We start from the raw sequence: 17,932 nt of genomic DNA on the forward strand, positions 1-17,932 counted from the left end.
GATAGCCTGATATTATTACTTATTACGTACTTCTCAGGTTTATTCTTGATCTATCAATTTTTCATAAAATATATAAAAATATGAGTAAGGCAAGAACAATTGATTCTTTTTTTTAGAAAGAAAGATGTGGACAATTATGAGAGTAATATACATTTAGAGAATTCGGTAACAATGGAACATGATACTTCTATCACTGAGGAGCATCTCTCTAAAACTTCAAGAATCCAACTTGAAGAGATGGATGTTACCTCTTTGGAATGTGATCCAGGATTACGTTTACAAATATGAAAATTTCCTACTAACCTACAAGATGAGATTTGACGTGCCTATCTTAAAACTAGTCCATATCAACCCAAAATATCCATTTTTAGGAATAGGCAATAAACGTCATTGATTTCAATTTTCTTGGTTTCAAAGATATTCAAATTGGTTGGAGTACTTGCCATCGAAGAATACTGTATTTTATCTTCCATACTATGTTTTTGCTAAGAAATCGAGGGGTTATCCAGGATCAGATGCATTTACCAATAAAGGTTTTGACATTTGGAAAAAAGTGAATGATAGAATAAATTTTCTTTTAATAGGACATGTGGGGAGAGATCCAAATTCACCACATAAAAATGCTATAAAATGTTGTGAGGATCTAATAAATTAGTCAAGATATATTGACAAGTTAGTTGAAAAACAAGTATCACAAGAGAGCAAGAATAATCAGTTGTGGGCTCAAAACTTTGATAGATAGTGTTTGATGGCTTACATTCCAAGATTGTGCTTTTAGAGATCATGATGAAAGCTCTAACTTAAAAATCAAGGTAACTTCATTGAGCTGATAAAACTTCTGGCAAGTTATAATGATCAAGTTAATGGAGTTGTCATGAAAAATGCTCCATAGAATGTCAAATATACATCATCCAAAATTTAAAAGGAAATTTTGCATATATTTGTAAATAAAGTGCGAAATGTGATTCGTGAAGAAATCGAGAATGCCAAATTTTGTATTCTTGTTGATGAAGTTCGGGATGAGTCTAAAAGAGAACAAATGACTATCATTTTGAGGTTTGTTGATAAAGATGGTTTTATTAATTTTTTCATATTGTGGATGCCAAAGATACTATGACACTAATTCTAAAAAATGAGATATGTGTTTTGTTTTCTCGTTACGGTTAGGAATATGATGGAGGAAATAATATACTTGGTGAACGGAATGGATTATGAGCTTTATTTCTTAAATATTGTCCCTATGCATATTATGTGCATTGTTAGGTTCATAAACTATAATTAGTTTTAATTGCAGCATTTAGAGAAGCCAAACATGTTCATAAGTTATTTGTCCATTTGACATCCATTATCAATATTGTTGTTGGTTCTTCTAAACGTAATGATGAATTACAATATGCTCAAGATGCTGAAATTGAAAATTTGATATCTTCCAATGAGATTAAGACTGGAAAATGGGCAAATCAAATTGGTACGTTACAATAAGTTGGAGATACTAGGTGGGGATCTCGTTTTCAATCTAGCTATTTGTAGCTTGGTGAGGATGTTCGGTGTTACTTGCTCATTTATCAATACTATCTCAAATGAGGGATCAAATTATTCTCAACGTGGTGATGCTGAAGCGGCCTACATGGTATTAACATCTTTTGAATTTATTCTGATATTACATATAATAAAAAAATCATGGGAATCACTAATGCACTTTGCCAATCTTTGCAACAAAATTTTCAAGATATTGTGAGTGCCATAAGCTTAGTTTCAATAACAAAAGTATTTATTCAAAAGCTTAGAGATGATGGGCGGGAGTCTTTGCTTACTGATGTTAAACCATTTTGTGAAAAATGCCAAATGAATATTCCTGATATGAATGACCAATATACTAGAGCTCGAGGCAAATCTTGTCGTCAAGTTGATAAGTCATTGACAACAATGGAGCATCATTTTAGGATTGATATATTTACTACTACAATAGACTTTCAGTTGCAAGAATTGAACAATAGATTTAACGACTATACAATGGAACTTCTCATTCTTAATACTGCTTTAAACCCTAAAGGTGCATTCAAATAATTTAAAATTGATAATCTATATAAATTGGTTGAGAAGTTTTATCCATAGGATTTTACTAAATAAGAAAAATTCTTTTTGAGAATTCAATTACAGTATTATAAGCTTGATGTGATGATGCATTTAGATTTTCAAGATATGTCTACATTATCTGAGCTATGTAGAGGATTAGAAATTTCAGAAAAGTCAAAAATTTATTATTTGATTGACATTTTAATTCATCTAGTATTAACTCTTCCTATTTCTGCTGCTACTACTAAGCAAGCATTTTCTGCCATGAAACTTGTAAAAACTAGATTGCATATTCGAATGGAAAATGAGTTTCTTACAGTTCATTTCCTAGTTTATATTGAGAAATAAATTGTCAAGAATTTCACTTTAGAGAATATAATAGATTAATTTTATTCCATAAAAAATCGTCGTCGAGCTTAATTTGAAGGGGTCATCATAAGTTGATATTTAATGTTCTTTTATTTTTGTAATAGTCTCTAGCAAATTACGAAAATTTTACAAAAAATTATCTTATAAAATGATTTATAGACATGTATTTTCTATGTACAATTTGATGATGTATGATTATTATTTTTTATATAGTCATGTGTAAAAAATACATATTATTTACACTCACATATACCATACACTTTGTCAATCGCCTCCTCCCCCCCCCCTCCCAAAACATCAAATCCTAGTTCCGCCCCTGGTGAGGCCTGTCTCAGTCATGTGGCAGTGTTTCCTTTCGACATGACCATTTTGTGTAGGTGTGTATGGGCATGAGAGTTGTTGATGAATGCCTGAGTTACGAAGGTGCGCTTGAAAACAATTACTAGTGAATTCTACACCACCATCACTTTAAAAATTTTTGATGCGTGCAAAGTGTGGATTTTCTACAAATTTTTTAAATTGAAGGAAAGTATTATAGAAATTAGATTTCAATTTCAATAGATAAAGCCAAGTGAAGCGAGAAAAATTATTAATGAATAAAACATAATAGGTAAAACCCAAATTTGACTTGATAGGTGAGGGACCCCCTATATCGCAATGAATGAGGTCTAATATTTTGGACATGCGACAATCATTGCGAGAATAAGGCAAACGATGATTTTTTGCAAGTTGGCATCTCCACATAACACAGGCGATGGCAATAAAGAGGTAAGATAGAGTTGTCCTTTTTTATACAAAAAAGAAATAATAGAATGGTTCACATGTCCTAGGTGAGTATGCCATAAATCATACAAAGCATGAAGAGATTTATTTTTTAGGATAGAAACAAAAGTGGAATTTCTACATTCTAGCACATATAAGCCACCATCGCGTTTATCGATTGCCACCACCTTTCCCATTTGACGATTTTGAACAATGAAAAAATTATTAGTAAATATAACGGATAATAGAAAATCAGTCGTTAATTGACTAATAGACAAAAGATTTTAGTGGTGTGAGGAACGACCAAAATATCTAATAATTGAAAATCAGGGTGATGAGAAGTTTTACTAGTGTGAGTGATGGGACGGGATGCACCATTCCCGACAATAACACAATCCTTACCTGTATATGAAGTGAACTTGTCCAAGATGGAATGGGCTGGAGTCATATGGGCCGAAGCCCTTGTGTCTAAGTACCAGTCTAAGGTATCGTTCCCTGAGATCGAGCATGAGGAAGTGAGGGCTACAGCTGACTAAGCTTCTAAGGTTTGACCATGGTGCTTGTAACATTGTTGGCAGCGTGGTGGTCTCCTTCCAGAGGAGGAATGTAACAGCCCGCTAGAAATTCAATTAAGGAATTTCTATTGACTTTAGGAACCTCGTGAAAACTCTGTAAGTTTACACGAATCGACTAATCGCATAAATTTTAGCCTGTCAACATAGTTAGTGTTATCACTCACTATGGTGCCAGAAATGCGATTTTAATTATTTGAGATAGTTAAAAGTGTTAGAATACATTATAGTCTACACCACTAGACTTAATTGAATATTTAGAATTTTTCAGTACTAAGTTTATTACGTTTATTTTTGGAGTGAATAGTAACCTCGGTAAATGTACTGAGCGCAGTGTTTTCAAAATCATAGTGTGAAATGTCCAAATTAGGATAGCGATATTTTATTTGGACACTTGGCAAGATCTTAACCACATATAATGAATAGTATTAGATACTTGGCATAAAGAGAAACCATTAGATGGAATTGTGAAGGAAATCAAGGTGTGAGATCATGACACCTAAGCAAAATACACATTTGGAAAATATCTTAAGAATAGAGATTTAAAATACACATAGAAAGATTTTAGCCACCTTACTCTTCCAAGTCTACTCCATATTTGGAAAATATATTGAGCTGATTTTTATAGATATTATTAGATAGAATATTTTGAGATAATATTTTATAGATATTTTGGGTAGGAGAAAACCACACTCAACTCTCAACTCCAGCCTTATCATCTCCCTTATCTCTTCATAAGCATCTCCAGCCATCACCCACGAACTTATCTTCATTTACACGTTTCTTTAAAAGAATATCAAACATTCTCTCTCGGACAGCTTTTAGGAGTTCTTTTGCATGCCCATTTCGAAGCTGTTGTAAGTGTTTTATCATAAAGTTTCCTTCATATAAGTTGTTCCTTTTTGAGTCTAGTTTACATGGATATCTTATTTGCCCCATTTGAAGATCATTTGGTCAGTCAAATATTGTGTAAACTATAAAAAGGTCATTCTGGAAGATAAACTGGAGAATATGTTATAGTTTGGAGTTTTTGACCAAGCTAATGGATAGATATTGGTCCGAAATTTTTATGGAGTATTGTTAACATGTATATATGACTATTGGTTGAGGATTTTTGCATGATTGAAGGTTTTGATGAAATATTTGCTTAGATTTAGAAACTTAGAAACTGGAAGAAGAAAAACAGTTTCTATTTTGAGAAAGTTTAACTCTTTGGTGGTCTAAACCTATTCTAATGACTTTGATAATTTTATTGGAGGATCCTAAGCATCTTATATACATGTTATATTATTATTTTGAAGATATTTGATATTAGTTTCAAAGATATGAAATTTTATGCAAAGAGATATTCAAATAAGCCAAAGTGTGGATGTTCTTGGCTAAATTTATGTTTTGGTTAATTTTTAACCATGTGATCTTGAATTAGAAGCTTATATATGTTTTAGGACATCTTTTTAAACCATGTGATGGTTTGGTTTGAAGATCACATATTTATAAGTCATAGATCAAAAGGTTGATCAAAACAAGTTGGAAACAAAAATCAATAGAAATAGCATATGAGAATTTCGGCCCTATGGAGTTTTAATAGTTGTGATTAGTTTTAAATTTTTCTAAATTGATATTTGAGTTGAGGATAAAATTTACATGAGGCATGTAAATTTTGGTGACTTTTGGAGTTAGTATGCAAAATTCTTAAGTTATGGGTAAAACGGTCATTTTCCTACATGTAGAAAGTAAAATGGAAATTTTACTCTTTAAGTTAGTATTTTTCCATATTTCAAATTATTAGTGATTTAGTACTAACTTTTAGAATCATTAATTACAGTTCCTCGTGATCGCGCTTGAGGTTTTATAAGAAACGCGGAGATCGAGGTAAGTTAGCTTTTAACTTACTAGGAGTCTACTGTGTATGTGTGCTAAGTAAAAGAATTACAGTGTATGTATGTATGTTATCATATATGTCATGCCATGCCAAGTTATCATGTAATTGTCTATTATACAGAATTTATTCTGTCATCAATTTTTATCTGTTACACAATATATTCTGTCATGTATTACTATACATTACAAATATGTCATGCTAAATATGTTGTATGTTATATGTTATGCCATGTTACGAAATGTTACTATCTCAAGTTGGTTATGTATTTCAAATTATGTTCAAGTCACGTTATGTTACGTCAGGGCTTCAGTCCTTTCATAATCCAGTCACGTTTCATCTTGAGTATATTCAGTTTATGTAGAATACATGGGGCCACAACAACTGTGGAGTATGTATTTAACTACAAATGTGATGCGTAAAATACATGGGGCCACAACAACTGTGGAGTATGTATTTTTCATGTTAAGTCAAGTTTGTGTAGAATACATGGGGCCACAACAATTGTGGAGTATGTATTTTTAAATGTTAAGTCAAGTTGTGTAGAATACATGGGGCCACAACAACTGTGAAGTATGTATTTAACTACAAATGTGATGCGTAAAATACATGGGGCCACAACAACTGTGGAGTATGTATTTTTAATGTTAAGTCAAGTTTGTGAAGAATACATGGGGCCACAACAACTGTGGAGTATGTATTTACACGTAGAATACATGGGGCCACAACAACTGTGGAGTATGTATTTTTCATGTTAATTCAAGTTTCAGAGCAAGTTCATGCTAAGTCAAGTTCACTTCATGATTCAATTTAAGCTATGTCAATTATGCTATGTTGTACACTAAGTTATGCTTTAATTACTTATGAATTTGATTATGCATTTATGCTTTTACTGTCATCCATGCATCATTAGTCTGTATGGAAGTTTTTTGTTAACTTGCTGAGATTTGTAATCAAATCTCACCGTGGTAGTCCCAACTACCATTCCCCCCGTATGGTAGATCTTGTTACAGGACCTGAAGGAGGATCAGGAGCTGACCAACTAGACACAGTCGACTGAACGACGGTGCGTCGTTAATGTTAATATAGTAGTTAAATTACTACTTGTACAATGGAGTTGCATCTCCAGTACTTTTGGATCATAACTATTTTGGAATAGTGCTGTGATCTTAGTTATTCAATGGATCTTTATGTATGAAGTATGTTTTAAGTATTGGGATATTTTCAGTTTGGTGCATAGTATTGCTAAAGAAAAAAAATTATCCGCTGCGAATATTGCATAATGTTAGATGCATGTTAGGATTATTGCATCTTATATGTCATGAACGGGGGCAGGTAACCTTGTGTTGCATGTCTCGACGCTTCAAATGTCCGTCCAATCCCAAACGGAATTTGGGGGCGTCACAAGGAACGCCCATGTCCTTTGCCATGGCCACCACCGCGACTTTGTTGATTGTGGAAAGAAAAGTTCTTGTAAGTCAGTTTCGCAGAGGTGAGATTAGTGGTAGTAAACGCTGCCGGAGTGGGAGCTGTAGGTTCCAATAATTTTTGAAAGAGTTCAAAACTCTCTACCTTGGGCACCAAGTCTGCAAAACATGGGAGGGGAGTAAGTGCCATTTGTGCCATAGAGAAGCTCTAAAATTCCTAGCCAAGACCTCGAAAGAACCAGTGCACCTTGTTAGTGCCATCAACAAGTCGACTAATTGCGTGAAGCTAATCACAAAGAGCTTTGAAGGCATGGGCATACTTAGAAGTAGACCTAGTGCCGCGTTTCATCAATTTTAAATCATCATTGAGTTTGATTTCATGGGCCTTGGAACGGTGGCTGAAAGTGTTCTCCAAAGAAACCCAAACTTCGCGGTAGGTGGAGAGGCCCACTACTTCAACCATAGCCTCCTCAGTGAGAGAGGACAAGAGAAGGCTTAGAAGCTATTGGTCTGTGTTCTTCCACGACACATGTTTGACGTTTGGCGTCTGAGAATCTACAGGAGCAAAACGAGGTGGAGGCGTAACTATGCCATCCACATAACCGATTAATTCTTAGCTTTCTAAGAGAGGAAGCAACTGGCTCTTCCACAGAAGATAGTTGGAAGAGGAAAGTTTTATTGTGACCATGTGAATGAGAGTGTTGAAGGGCAGAAGAGTGGACTCGGCAGCCATTGAAGAGAAGGATCGATGGAGGTTAATCCGCAAGGTCTTCTGATATCATGAGAATGTTTGAAAACCACACACCTTGAGTTGGTGAGTCTATTGCATTATATAGTTGTATTTACACATCTATGTATGAAAATTACATATAGAGATTGATTACATATGAATGAAAAGAATCAAGTAAATAAATGGAAAAAAATTAGACTACACTAATCACGGGTTAATGAATTATGTAATAGGAAAGCCTTATATTAAGACAGGGGATCTTCATCCTTATCATAGGATATAGGAGAGATCTTTCTCACAATGGCTTTAGTAGTGGTGGTGATATTCAATTTCTCATACGACTCATCTCAAATACCTGTATATAAACCTTGAACCTGTTTCGATTCAGTTTTACTTGGTAGATTACCAAGAAATCTACGAGAAATTGGTCATAATCAACTGAATAACTAGTTGAACGATACGTTTGGAAAAGTTTCAAAGCTAGACGAGCTGTAAGTACTGTTGCTAACATGGCACAATTTCTCTCTTTTTCGCCTTTTGTTTGTTTTTAAATGGATGTGTATTGCTCTCTCTTGTTTTTAGCCATTAGGTGAAAAAAATAAGACGAAACATTTGACAAAAAGATACTATGATTGCTTTGATATTAGAAATGTAAAAGCAGCCGGAAATTGAGATCATGAATTTTGGGTTAAATTAAATTTTAAAATAATTAAATTTTATGTTTGTGAGATAATAATGGATGTAATAATTAGTAATAAATTAGAGTTGGCAAAATTCAAATATAGATTGGGTTTCTTAAAATTCTTAAAAAAACCATCAAATTAATCTCTCTTATTAGTGTAAATTGAAATCTAACAACACATGGCAAGCTTCCTCTTATTGGTGTAAGTTTCAAACCTCCTTAGCCCCGTTTGGATAGTGAAGGTAATTAATTTTATTTCATCTCATTATTATAATTTTTTTAAATCGTTACATAAAATATAATAAACAATTCAATTTTTTAAATATTAAAATAATAATAATATTAAAAAATAATATTCTATTTAACTTTTATTTAAAACTATTTTATATTTTCTCACTATCCAAACTATATTTAAACATCTACAAAAAAAAAAAAAAAAAAAAAAATCCAGCTTTGACATTTGTGACATTTGAATATGGCCTCCTAGTGCCAACACTGACACACATGATTCTCCTCATCACCTACCAATAAGTGTAAAGAGAAATGATATTTACAATTATGGTTGTACAAGCGATGTGCAGTCGCTTTGAAAAAAAATAAATTAATATAGGATCTGTATAAAAAAAAAAAACTAACTTTTTAATCGTGGACCTCACTTTTTTTCAAAACGATTGTACGGTATTTACAATTCCACGACTGTATGTAGCATTGATATAAGTGCAAATAATAATATTCCTATATCTTATCTTATTCTATACGAAACAATCTCTCATTCATTTTTCCTAACAAAACAACACTTGAAAACTATATGATATTATAAGCACCAAACTGCCCATACGACCACCTTAGGCACATCGAAAAAATTAAAATAAATAAATAAGAAAAAAAAGAAAAGCAATAAAAAGCAAGGAAGCATGCATGCCTGATATGACACACCTTTTACTTTAGAGCTGTAATTAATTGACCGAAGAATGAAATAGAAAAAAGAGAAAAATAAAACAACAAGGTTGATGATTTTCTTCAAACACGAAAGAGGAACAAGTCTATAAAGAAAGGATGGTTGTTGTCCAACACTAATTAAAGTTGATACCTAAGACTAACAATGTCTTTATTTTTCCTCTCTTTTTTAATATCCATTTTTTATTATTTCTTCCGAATTTTATTATTTTTATATCGTAATAACATGTGAGGAAAAATAATTGAAGACTCAAACGTTTTAAATATTAAATAAATGTATTTTTACATGTTACGGAATAGAATGATCTGGCGGCTATGAACAACAACGGGTGGAAGATCAACGGATGTGATTTTTTTTCAAAACATTGGGGCTGGAAAATAAGGGAACAGTCAAATTTGGAAAAATGAGAAGTACAGACGGCAGAGTCTTATTGGATAAAAATAAAATAATGTGAAAATTGACCGAGGAAAATATCTGACAACCTGCCCGATCTCTGACATGAACAGTCAATCACTCACACGGGGTGTAGCTACCCGAGATCTATTCGGGCAGGTCCAAACTACGATGCTACTCCAATAAAAAGATTGCGTTTCTTTACTTGATCCGGTGAATTGTTCTCTGCTGCCCTTCCCTTCCTTTCCCTGTCTTGCATTGCTTTGCCCAGCGTCACCAACGTCCCGGGAGAACCTCTCCATGTGCTGAGCGAAGAAAACAGGATTGGAGAGGGAATGGGGCAGGCGCTGAGCTGCGGAGAACGTGAAGAGAGTGGGCTGTTCGGTGCGGTTGGGAAAGGTGAGGTTGAGCGCCTTGAGGCTATGGTAGACGCAGACCCAAGCGTCCTGGAAGAGACTAGTGGGTATGGGAGGTTGTCTGCGCTGCATGTGGCGGCTTCAAATGGTCGGATCGAGGTGGGTTAGGTGGTTTCCTCGTTTTTCTTTCTGTTTTGATGGTTTATGGTTTTTATCTTTCATTTTCTTGGGAGAATTTTCATGGTTTCATTTGGGTTTTGGGTCTGAACTGATGTGAAAATAGGTTGTTTCTGCGCTTTTGGACCTGTCCCTTAATCCAGATATATTGAACCGCTATAAACAGGTTCAGCTTTTTATCCTTTAATGTGTCTCATACTAAAAGTGTGTGTTTGCGTGCTTTGTTTAAATATTCTTTTTGTTTGCGAATGATTAGACCCCGTTGATGTTGGCGGCAATGCATGGGAAGATTTCTTGCGTGCAAAAGCTTATTCAAGCAGGAGCGAATGTATGTTGCTTCTTATTTTAGTTATGAGAATTTTCTCGGTAAAACTTCTTACTTGAGCATCAAAATAAATCGGTATTGATCATGGGTTTTTTGTGTAATTTACTAGATACTGATGTTTGATTCTCTACATGGAAGAACCTGCTTGCATTATGCTGCTTACTATGGCCATTCAGATTGCCTGCAAGCTATTCTTTCTGCTGCTCATTCCACCCCTGTTTCAGATTCTTGGTTCGTCTCTCCACCCTCTGTCTGGCTGTCTGTCTGTCGCTCTCTGCGTGTCTCTCTGTGTCCTTGATTCACATCATTGCTGATTGATTTTCATTGGCTGATATTTGGGCAGGGGATTTGCAAGATTTGTGAACATAAGAGATGGCGGGGGTGCAACTCCACTGCATTTAGCTGCTCGGCAAAGCCGGCCTGAGTGCGTTCATATCCTTTTAGACAGTGGGGCTCTTGTTTGTGCTTCAACTGGTGGATATGGGTAATGCTTTTAACTTGAGGCGTTGCTATCCCTGTGACTAAATAGCTATCATTTGTCACTCAGATTGATGAAGGTAACGTGATCTGCAGCTACCTAGGAAGTACACCGCTTCATTTAGCAGCTCGTGGTGGTTCTTTGGAATGTGTCCGCGAATTGCTTGCCTGGGGAGCAGATAGGCATCAAGTAGATTCGTCTGGGTAGGATTCATCAATCACTGTGATTAACCTAACTTATGAGCTTGTTTAATTTTTGGATCAACTATAATTTTGCTTCTTAATGCTATGTTTGTAATTATTGCTTGCCTTGTTGGAACTCCCATTCGATCTTCTTGATTCCTTGCACATGTGTGGGTCAAAAGGGTATTTTAGAAGAACTGAATACAGTGATTATTAATTCAATGGTTGGAAAACCCTCTCCTGGGGCCGTACTTTTATATTTCAGAAAAATACATCCAAGAAGCTATTCTATTAAGAATTCGGACCATATCTGTATGGACTATGGACTGCACAAATAAGATATTCATAGTGACTAGGGTGAATTTCTACTTTTTGAAAACTAGCAGTTCTCCCTTTTGATTATCCAAGGCTTTAGTAAATTGCCTGTTGCCATTGGACTGTTTGTATCAATGGGTTAGTTTGGTCAAAAACTTTGCCAATTAGTATCATCCAAAAGCTGATTCGTGCTTTCTATGTATTAACTCTCTAAATACAGGAAATCTCTTTGTAATGAGGAGAGTGGCAGCGTGTGAATTTGTTTTCTTACGAGTAGGCTACCGACTTGAACCTCATGGGCCTTGCAGCAACTAATAATTCATTTTTCACAAAAATGCACTCAAAATGATTTTGTGCTATGAACACTTTTTGGAGTTTGACTTGATTTTATTCCCATGTGGTTTACCTTTGTCCTAAATTTTTTGAAGTTTGCATTGTATAATGATCATATTGAGAATTTTTGGTTTTGAAGGTCTATTGCAGAAACTTGAAAATGAATGATTTTTGCAGGAGAATACCATACACGGTTGCACTGAAACACAAGCATCGAGTTTGTGCAGCCTTATTGGATCCTTCATCAGCAGAGCCTCTAGTCTGGCCATCACCTTTAAAATTCATCAGTGAGCTCAATCCAGAGGCAAAAACATTGTTAGAGACGGCCTTGAAGGAAGCAAACATGGAGAGGGAGAAGGCCCTATTAAAGGAGACTGTGTACTCACTTCCATCTCTGGATTCTATTGTTGGAGCTGATGACACTGCGTCTGAGGTAATATCCCCTTTTTTCGGTAGAAGGATAATTGTGATGTAAATTCTATGTATTTTAGTCCTTGAAAACATCATTTGACGAAAACCTAAAACTCTTGGTAGAATTTATTCAGGATGTTACTTGTAAAACAACAAAGAATTTATTGAGAATGTTTGTATAAAAATGTATAATTATCCATTCTTAAGATGGTGTATGTTTTACAATTAATTTGAAGAAATGTGACATCAATAAATATGCATTGATTTAATTTGTACGAGTATGAATAATCCAAGTTGACCAAGGATCTTTGGATAACACCAGCGAATGAGATTGTTCATTTTTGTAAATACGCTGCATTTTTGTAAATAGATTCTTAAGGTTGAGTCAATTTGCATGGAAATCGTTTCTAGCAGAATTTTGGCAGTGCAAGTACTGTGTTCAAATGCTGTAAAAATTCCCAATCAGCATTCTTTTCCATTTTGTGTGTTTTTCAACTGTTAACATTGTAAAGAACCATTTTTTTTTTTTTTTTTAAATGGACTCGATGAAGGAATGCCCAGGATGCAGGAGAAGCACATTTATCAGCATAGCTTTACCTCTGAAGTAGTGAATTATGGAGCTGTATGTTTCTTAAGCCTTGCATGTAGCTTCTTATTTAATGGTGAAATGTTCTCAAACAGGCCAGCGATGTGGAGCTATGCTGCATATGCTTTGACCAGTTATGCACAATTGAGGTCAGACCATGTGGTCATCAAATGTGTGCTCATTGCATCCTAGCCCTATGCTGCCACAAGAAGCCCAACCCTACGGCTGCTTGCACCACTGCCCCAGTTTGCCCATTTTGCAGAAGTAGCATTACCCAACTGGTAGTTGCCGAGATTGAAACTAGCAATGATTTAGAACTTGAATTTAGTCCCTCGAACTCGAAGCCAAGGAGATCAAGGAAGTCAAATTTCAGTGAAGGCAGCAGCAGTTTCAAGAGCTTATCTGCCATGGGCTCATTCACCAGACTGGGTGGTATCAGTCCAGGAAAAATTGCTGCTGAGTGCAACGTGGTGATTGACAAGCCTTGAAATAGCAACCACTTCAAGGACTTAGTTTCTCAGAGTGGGGCAGTATGGAAATCCTGAAGTTGCTTCGGAACTGAGACCCACATGGGGATGGGGTATGAATATCAAACACCATTTTTAATTCATATATATCATAATATTCTAAAAGAATATGAGAATAGAGCAGTTAAGGGTCCTTGGGTAAGTTTAGGTTGATGAATTCCATTCTATCAAGATGAGCTTCATTCAAGTCATACTATTATAGTCCGCGTCGATGTTCATCATGAGGTAAGTATTCAGAATCTATTTTTCCTAGAAAATATAGTCAATTTTCTTTGATTGCTCAACCATCTTGGGCAATTCAAAATAGACAACTCCCGAGAAGTAGACCTACTGTATATCCTACTGATGGAAACTGGCCGGGAGAGGATTCTGTTTAATCCACTAAGAAATGGGGTCTAAGACCTGAAACAGCCGAGCTACAGCAATGCTTATCTACTCATCTCTAGGGCTGATTTCTACTCCTGCAATGCTTTGTGGAGCTCAAAGCAATGAAAAGTGTATGGATTTCATTCATGTCATGAACAATGCACGTTTTTATTCCTAATGGTCCGAAAATCTGGACTTACTATTTCTTTCCAAGCTAGTGTATTTATTTTTTCAGTTTCTTTTCCTTTTTTCCCTTCTATTTATTTCTAAGCTGGTTAAGCATGCATGCCTCAAGCACAAATATATATATCTATATATATATATATATATATATATATGAATGCACGCCTGATGTGACACTTTCTTTTGAATTTTATATTTTGATCCATTGATAATTTGATAGTTTTTGGCTCTACTTTAGAGCTGTACACGTTGTCTTTAAAAAAATAAAATAAAATTCACCATTAAAAAATAAAAATTTTCATATGATCTCAAATTTACTTACTTGCTTTGATTCTTTTTAAAAACGTTTTTGGTTTCCCCTATATAATTCCATTCTTTTGATTTTAGGCCGCATTCCAATGGGCAAAGCACCAAGAATATTTTGAAAGACAGCCTATTCAACAATATATACTACTTTTAAAGCTATGCGGAATTCTTTGTCAAAGTTGCCGCTTGCCTACTCACACGTTAACATATAAATAAGCCAAAAAAACCCTCCTTTTCAACATGTTGGGCCTTAGAATTTCGTACTCCTGACAACAAAAACGCCGCCATCTGAATCCGACGCATCGACAATTAAGGAACCAATTAGCTAGACCCAAGACAAACATACAACAAAATGTAATGTTCATTGACAGATTGAAGTCTATCATTTTATGAGGTATCCACGCAAGCAGGAGAATAGTAATGGAATCCCATACCCATTGCCGGCCTCTAAAAAATCATTTTTGGATTGTTTTGATCCACCACCTTTCTCATCCAATGGAAAACTTGATTGAGGAGCAACTTGGCCACCAACAAACAACGAGTTTGCATCGGAAATGGGGAGGGTGGATGAGAAATCACAAGGTGCATTAGTATCAATGGAGGTTGGGCTGTGCAGATTCCTTCTGTATATGCCTGCCGTTCTCCTCTCTGCTTCTAGAAAGTGACCAAGAGATGGAGTACTGTTATTGCTGGCGTTCACGGCATCAGTGTTGAGTTTTGAGCAGAGTGAGAACAGCCATAGCTTGGGCTTGTACACGTTTTTGTTGTTTCTGTCTCTCACGGTTTCTGCTACTCTTCCCCTCGTTGATCGTCGTGGAAGCTCTAAAATGCTAGAAACTCCAATCAGGCTGCCAAGCGTGATGCTTTTCTCGTGGAAGAATGACCCGGTAGACTGAAAACAATCACATTGAAGAGCAAACACCGCATGGAAGACCATATCAAACAAATATCATTATTAGATAGTCTTGGACAACATAAGATTTGTGGACAACATAGTCACGTAAAGAAAAATGCTTTATCGACAAAGAAATTCTATAAAAATAAACTCATAATAATATTGTCATCAATCCTAGCATCTAATAATTTCCATATAAAATAGACACAAAAGTAGTTTAATTTCCAAGTTGTAGTGATGATCATGTCTAGATTGATGTACATCGTCATTTTTGTTATCTTGTTCAGGTATCAAGTTAATTAATGCACATTTTACCATAGGCTTGGAAATAATGGTACAGATCATTCATGTAAACATTACTGTGTACAATGTTTAAGAGGGTCAGAAATAGAAAAAACCATGGTAAATATGTTTGTTGGAAAACAATACTGATCTTCATACGGGATTTTCTATGAAAAGCTGGGCCACTACTGTCTGTAAAAATATGAAAATAACTTGGGTATCTTGCTTGGGTTTTCGTTACATTGAACTTTATAAGCTGAAGCCGAGTATTGACAAGCATAACGTACGTACGTAGCACTACACATTTTTTTAATGCAAACTGCAAAGCATGAGATTCATATCTAAAGACTAAAGTAACACTAATTTCAAGTATACATATATTAATTAAACGCCATCATATATAGAAAACCATGTGGAAAGAGTAAAGTACTACATATATATATATATATATATAATGACCAGGAGACTGATAAATTATCTGCACATATCCACACATACATGAACATGAGCACACGTAGGAAACGTAGATGTTTATTGTAGTCATGATATATATTTGAAAATAAAAACCCATAGCCTGTGCGGTAATTATACATGATGAGATCTCCGATCCTCAATTTCAGAGAGAGAGAGAGAGAGAGAGAGAGAGAGAGGCATAGAGACATGCATATGAGATAGGCAAATTTAATAGACACAAATCTATTTTATTAATTTATTTAGTTTTTAATAGAGAGACTTTTTTATAAATTAGTTGTAAAAGCATTATTATTTGACAAGAGTACCTTTCATTTAATTAACACGTATTTATAAAAGATTTATTAAATAGTTAAGCATGAAAAATTCACTACTCGTTAAGGCCTTATTTGGATTTATACTCTTAAATTTCAATCCTTTCTCATTTTATTTCATTATTATAACGTTTTAAATTTTTACATAAAATATAATAATAATTTAATTTTTTTAAATTTTAAATCAATAATAATATTTAAAAAATAATATTTTAATGATATTTTATTTCATTTTAAATATTTTAAAAATCACTCATTTTTATTACTATCCAAATCACACTAAAAGTCATTCATTGTGCGTTAAATGCTGTCTGAAAATTTTAAATTTACATGTACAACAATTAATAAATATAAAGTGTATTTCTTTTACGAGCTAGCGTCAAATCCGAGCAACATATATATCTAAAATTTTCCCAGTAGACACAACCGTACATACCAATAAAAGGGAAAACTTGGCTTCTTATTGTATTATATATATCATGCCCGTCAAAAACTGTTTGCAAGCAGAAGAAAAACAGTCATGGAAGAAACAAGCATACCACAAGTCATCGTGGAGGGGGGATAATTCCAGGTATAGGTTAAAGAATCATGTTGGGTTTTCGTTTCTTCTCATGTTCTTTTTGTCTTTCTTTTTGGAGGAGTTGCAGTTGGGAAAGATCATACTGACCTCGGTATCAAGATCTGAAGAAGAAAGGGAGGAACAAGTGGGAGAACCGGTGAACAAAGTGCTGAAGGAGATTGATCCAGACAAATCACTATTTCTCGCCAACCCAACTCTCGCATTCAGTGGTCTCAACCCCAGAGGCCACCCCTCTTCCTGCATTCAAAACCAGTCACTTGATCTAAACCTAGTATCATTACTCAGTGTTTGTGTATGAGAGAGGGAGAGATACCTGACGAGCCATGATTCTCAAGCTAGCCCGAAGGATTTGGAAAGCTGGGACAGATCGGATATACTATGAGAAGTCTAGCGAGGTCACCTCAGAGAAAAGAATGAACTGTCATTTCCACTCCAGTACCATCGTTCCCTATTCTGACAAGTCATAGCAGAATAAAGCAAAAGAAGAGGATAACATAGAAAAGATGGTCATGAAAGTAAATAAATAAATAAAAATTACAATGATTTTACTCCATAGATACAGAACAAGAAAGCGAGTGGCAAAGAACAGAATGCAGGGACTCGATAGATGGATGAAGAGTAGAAGAAGATGCACAAGAAAGTTGAAAATGGCAAGCTGTGCTCAAAATCGCATTGCCTGATTCAAGCACAATAGAGTCGAGACAAAAAAAGGAAAAAAAAAAAAATTCATGGAGAGAATGATGTCTGTACCCGTTTCTTTCTACGAAATCGTGGTTGGGCAGACAGAATGGCCTAGAGGGAGGTGATCACAGAAGGGCGAATAATCTTTGTACGGGAGTGAGATAAAAAGGGAAGCGCCTTGTTACAGGGAACCCAGGGCCAGAGAGGTGGGCCACTCAGACACTGAGAGGGTGGGGACCGGGTGGCAGGAAATTCTCTCTCTAAATTACCATATTACCCCCATAAAAGGTTTTTGATTTTGATTTTGATTTTGATT

General features: G+C 35.0%; 2 protein-coding genes across 5 annotated transcripts; one reads left to right on the forward strand and one right to left on the reverse strand.

Moving 5' to 3' along the window:
- Positions 1-10,049: 10,049 nt before the first annotated feature.
- On the forward strand, positions 10,050-14,117 carry LOC122276379 (putative E3 ubiquitin-protein ligase XBAT31). The gene is made up of 8 exons (XM_043086035.1): positions 10,050-10,363; positions 10,488-10,547; positions 10,638-10,709; positions 10,816-10,937; positions 11,050-11,190; positions 11,280-11,387; positions 12,192-12,447; positions 13,107-14,117. Exons 1-8 carry the CDS (start codon positions 10,184-10,186, stop codon positions 13,497-13,499), a joined length of 1,332 nt encoding a protein of 443 aa, XP_042941969.1. The 5' UTR covers positions 10,050-10,183; the 3' UTR covers positions 13,500-14,117.
- Positions 14,118-14,606: 489 nt separating this feature from the next.
- On the reverse strand, positions 14,607-17,780 carry LOC122276381 (uncharacterized protein At3g17950). 4 transcript variants are annotated; one of them, XM_043086040.1, is made up of 4 exons: positions 17,686-17,780; positions 17,249-17,383; positions 17,023-17,172; positions 14,607-15,285 (listed from the first exon to the last, which is right to left on the reverse strand). In XM_043086040.1, the coding sequence occupies exons 2-4, from the start codon at positions 17,258-17,260 to the stop codon at positions 14,776-14,778; spliced, it is 672 nt and encodes a 223-aa protein (XP_042941974.1). In that variant the 5' UTR covers positions 17,261-17,383; positions 17,686-17,780; the 3' UTR covers positions 14,607-14,775. The 4 variants fall into 4 exon arrangements, with proteins under 4 accessions (XP_042941974.1, XP_042941975.1, XP_042941976.1 ...); XM_043086041.1 differs by having other exon boundaries at positions 17,249-17,388; positions 17,686-17,769; XM_043086042.1 differs by lacking the exon at positions 17,686-17,780 and adding an exon at positions 17,474-17,679 and having other exon boundaries at positions 17,249-17,335.
- Between the last annotated feature and the right edge of the window lie 152 nt (positions 17,781-17,932).

This window comes from Carya illinoinensis, chromosome 9 (assembly GCF_018687715.1).
Source record: "Carya illinoinensis cultivar Pawnee chromosome 9, C.illinoinensisPawnee_v1, whole genome shotgun sequence".
Classification (NCBI taxonomy): domain Eukaryota; kingdom Viridiplantae; phylum Streptophyta; class Magnoliopsida; order Fagales; family Juglandaceae; genus Carya; species Carya illinoinensis.

Bases quoted from the DNA above. Each gene is read 5' to 3' on its own strand.
- LOC122276381 (XM_043086040.1), bottom strand. The intron at 15,286-17,022 runs GTCAGTATGATC...GATTGTTTTCAG, and splicing joins CTTCAGATCTTGATACCGAG to TCTACCGGGTCATTCTTCCA.
- LOC122276379 (XM_043086035.1), top strand. From the start codon at position 10,184: ATGGGGCAGGCGCTGAGCTGCGGAGAACGTGAAGAGAGTGGGCTGTTC. The intron at 11,388-12,191 runs GTAGGATTCATC...TGATTTTTGCAG, and splicing joins CATCAAGTAGATTCGTCTGG to GAGAATACCATACACGGTTG. The intron at 12,448-13,106 runs GTAATATCCCCT...GTTCTCAAACAG, and splicing joins CTGATGACACTGCGTCTGAG to GCCAGCGATGTGGAGCTATG.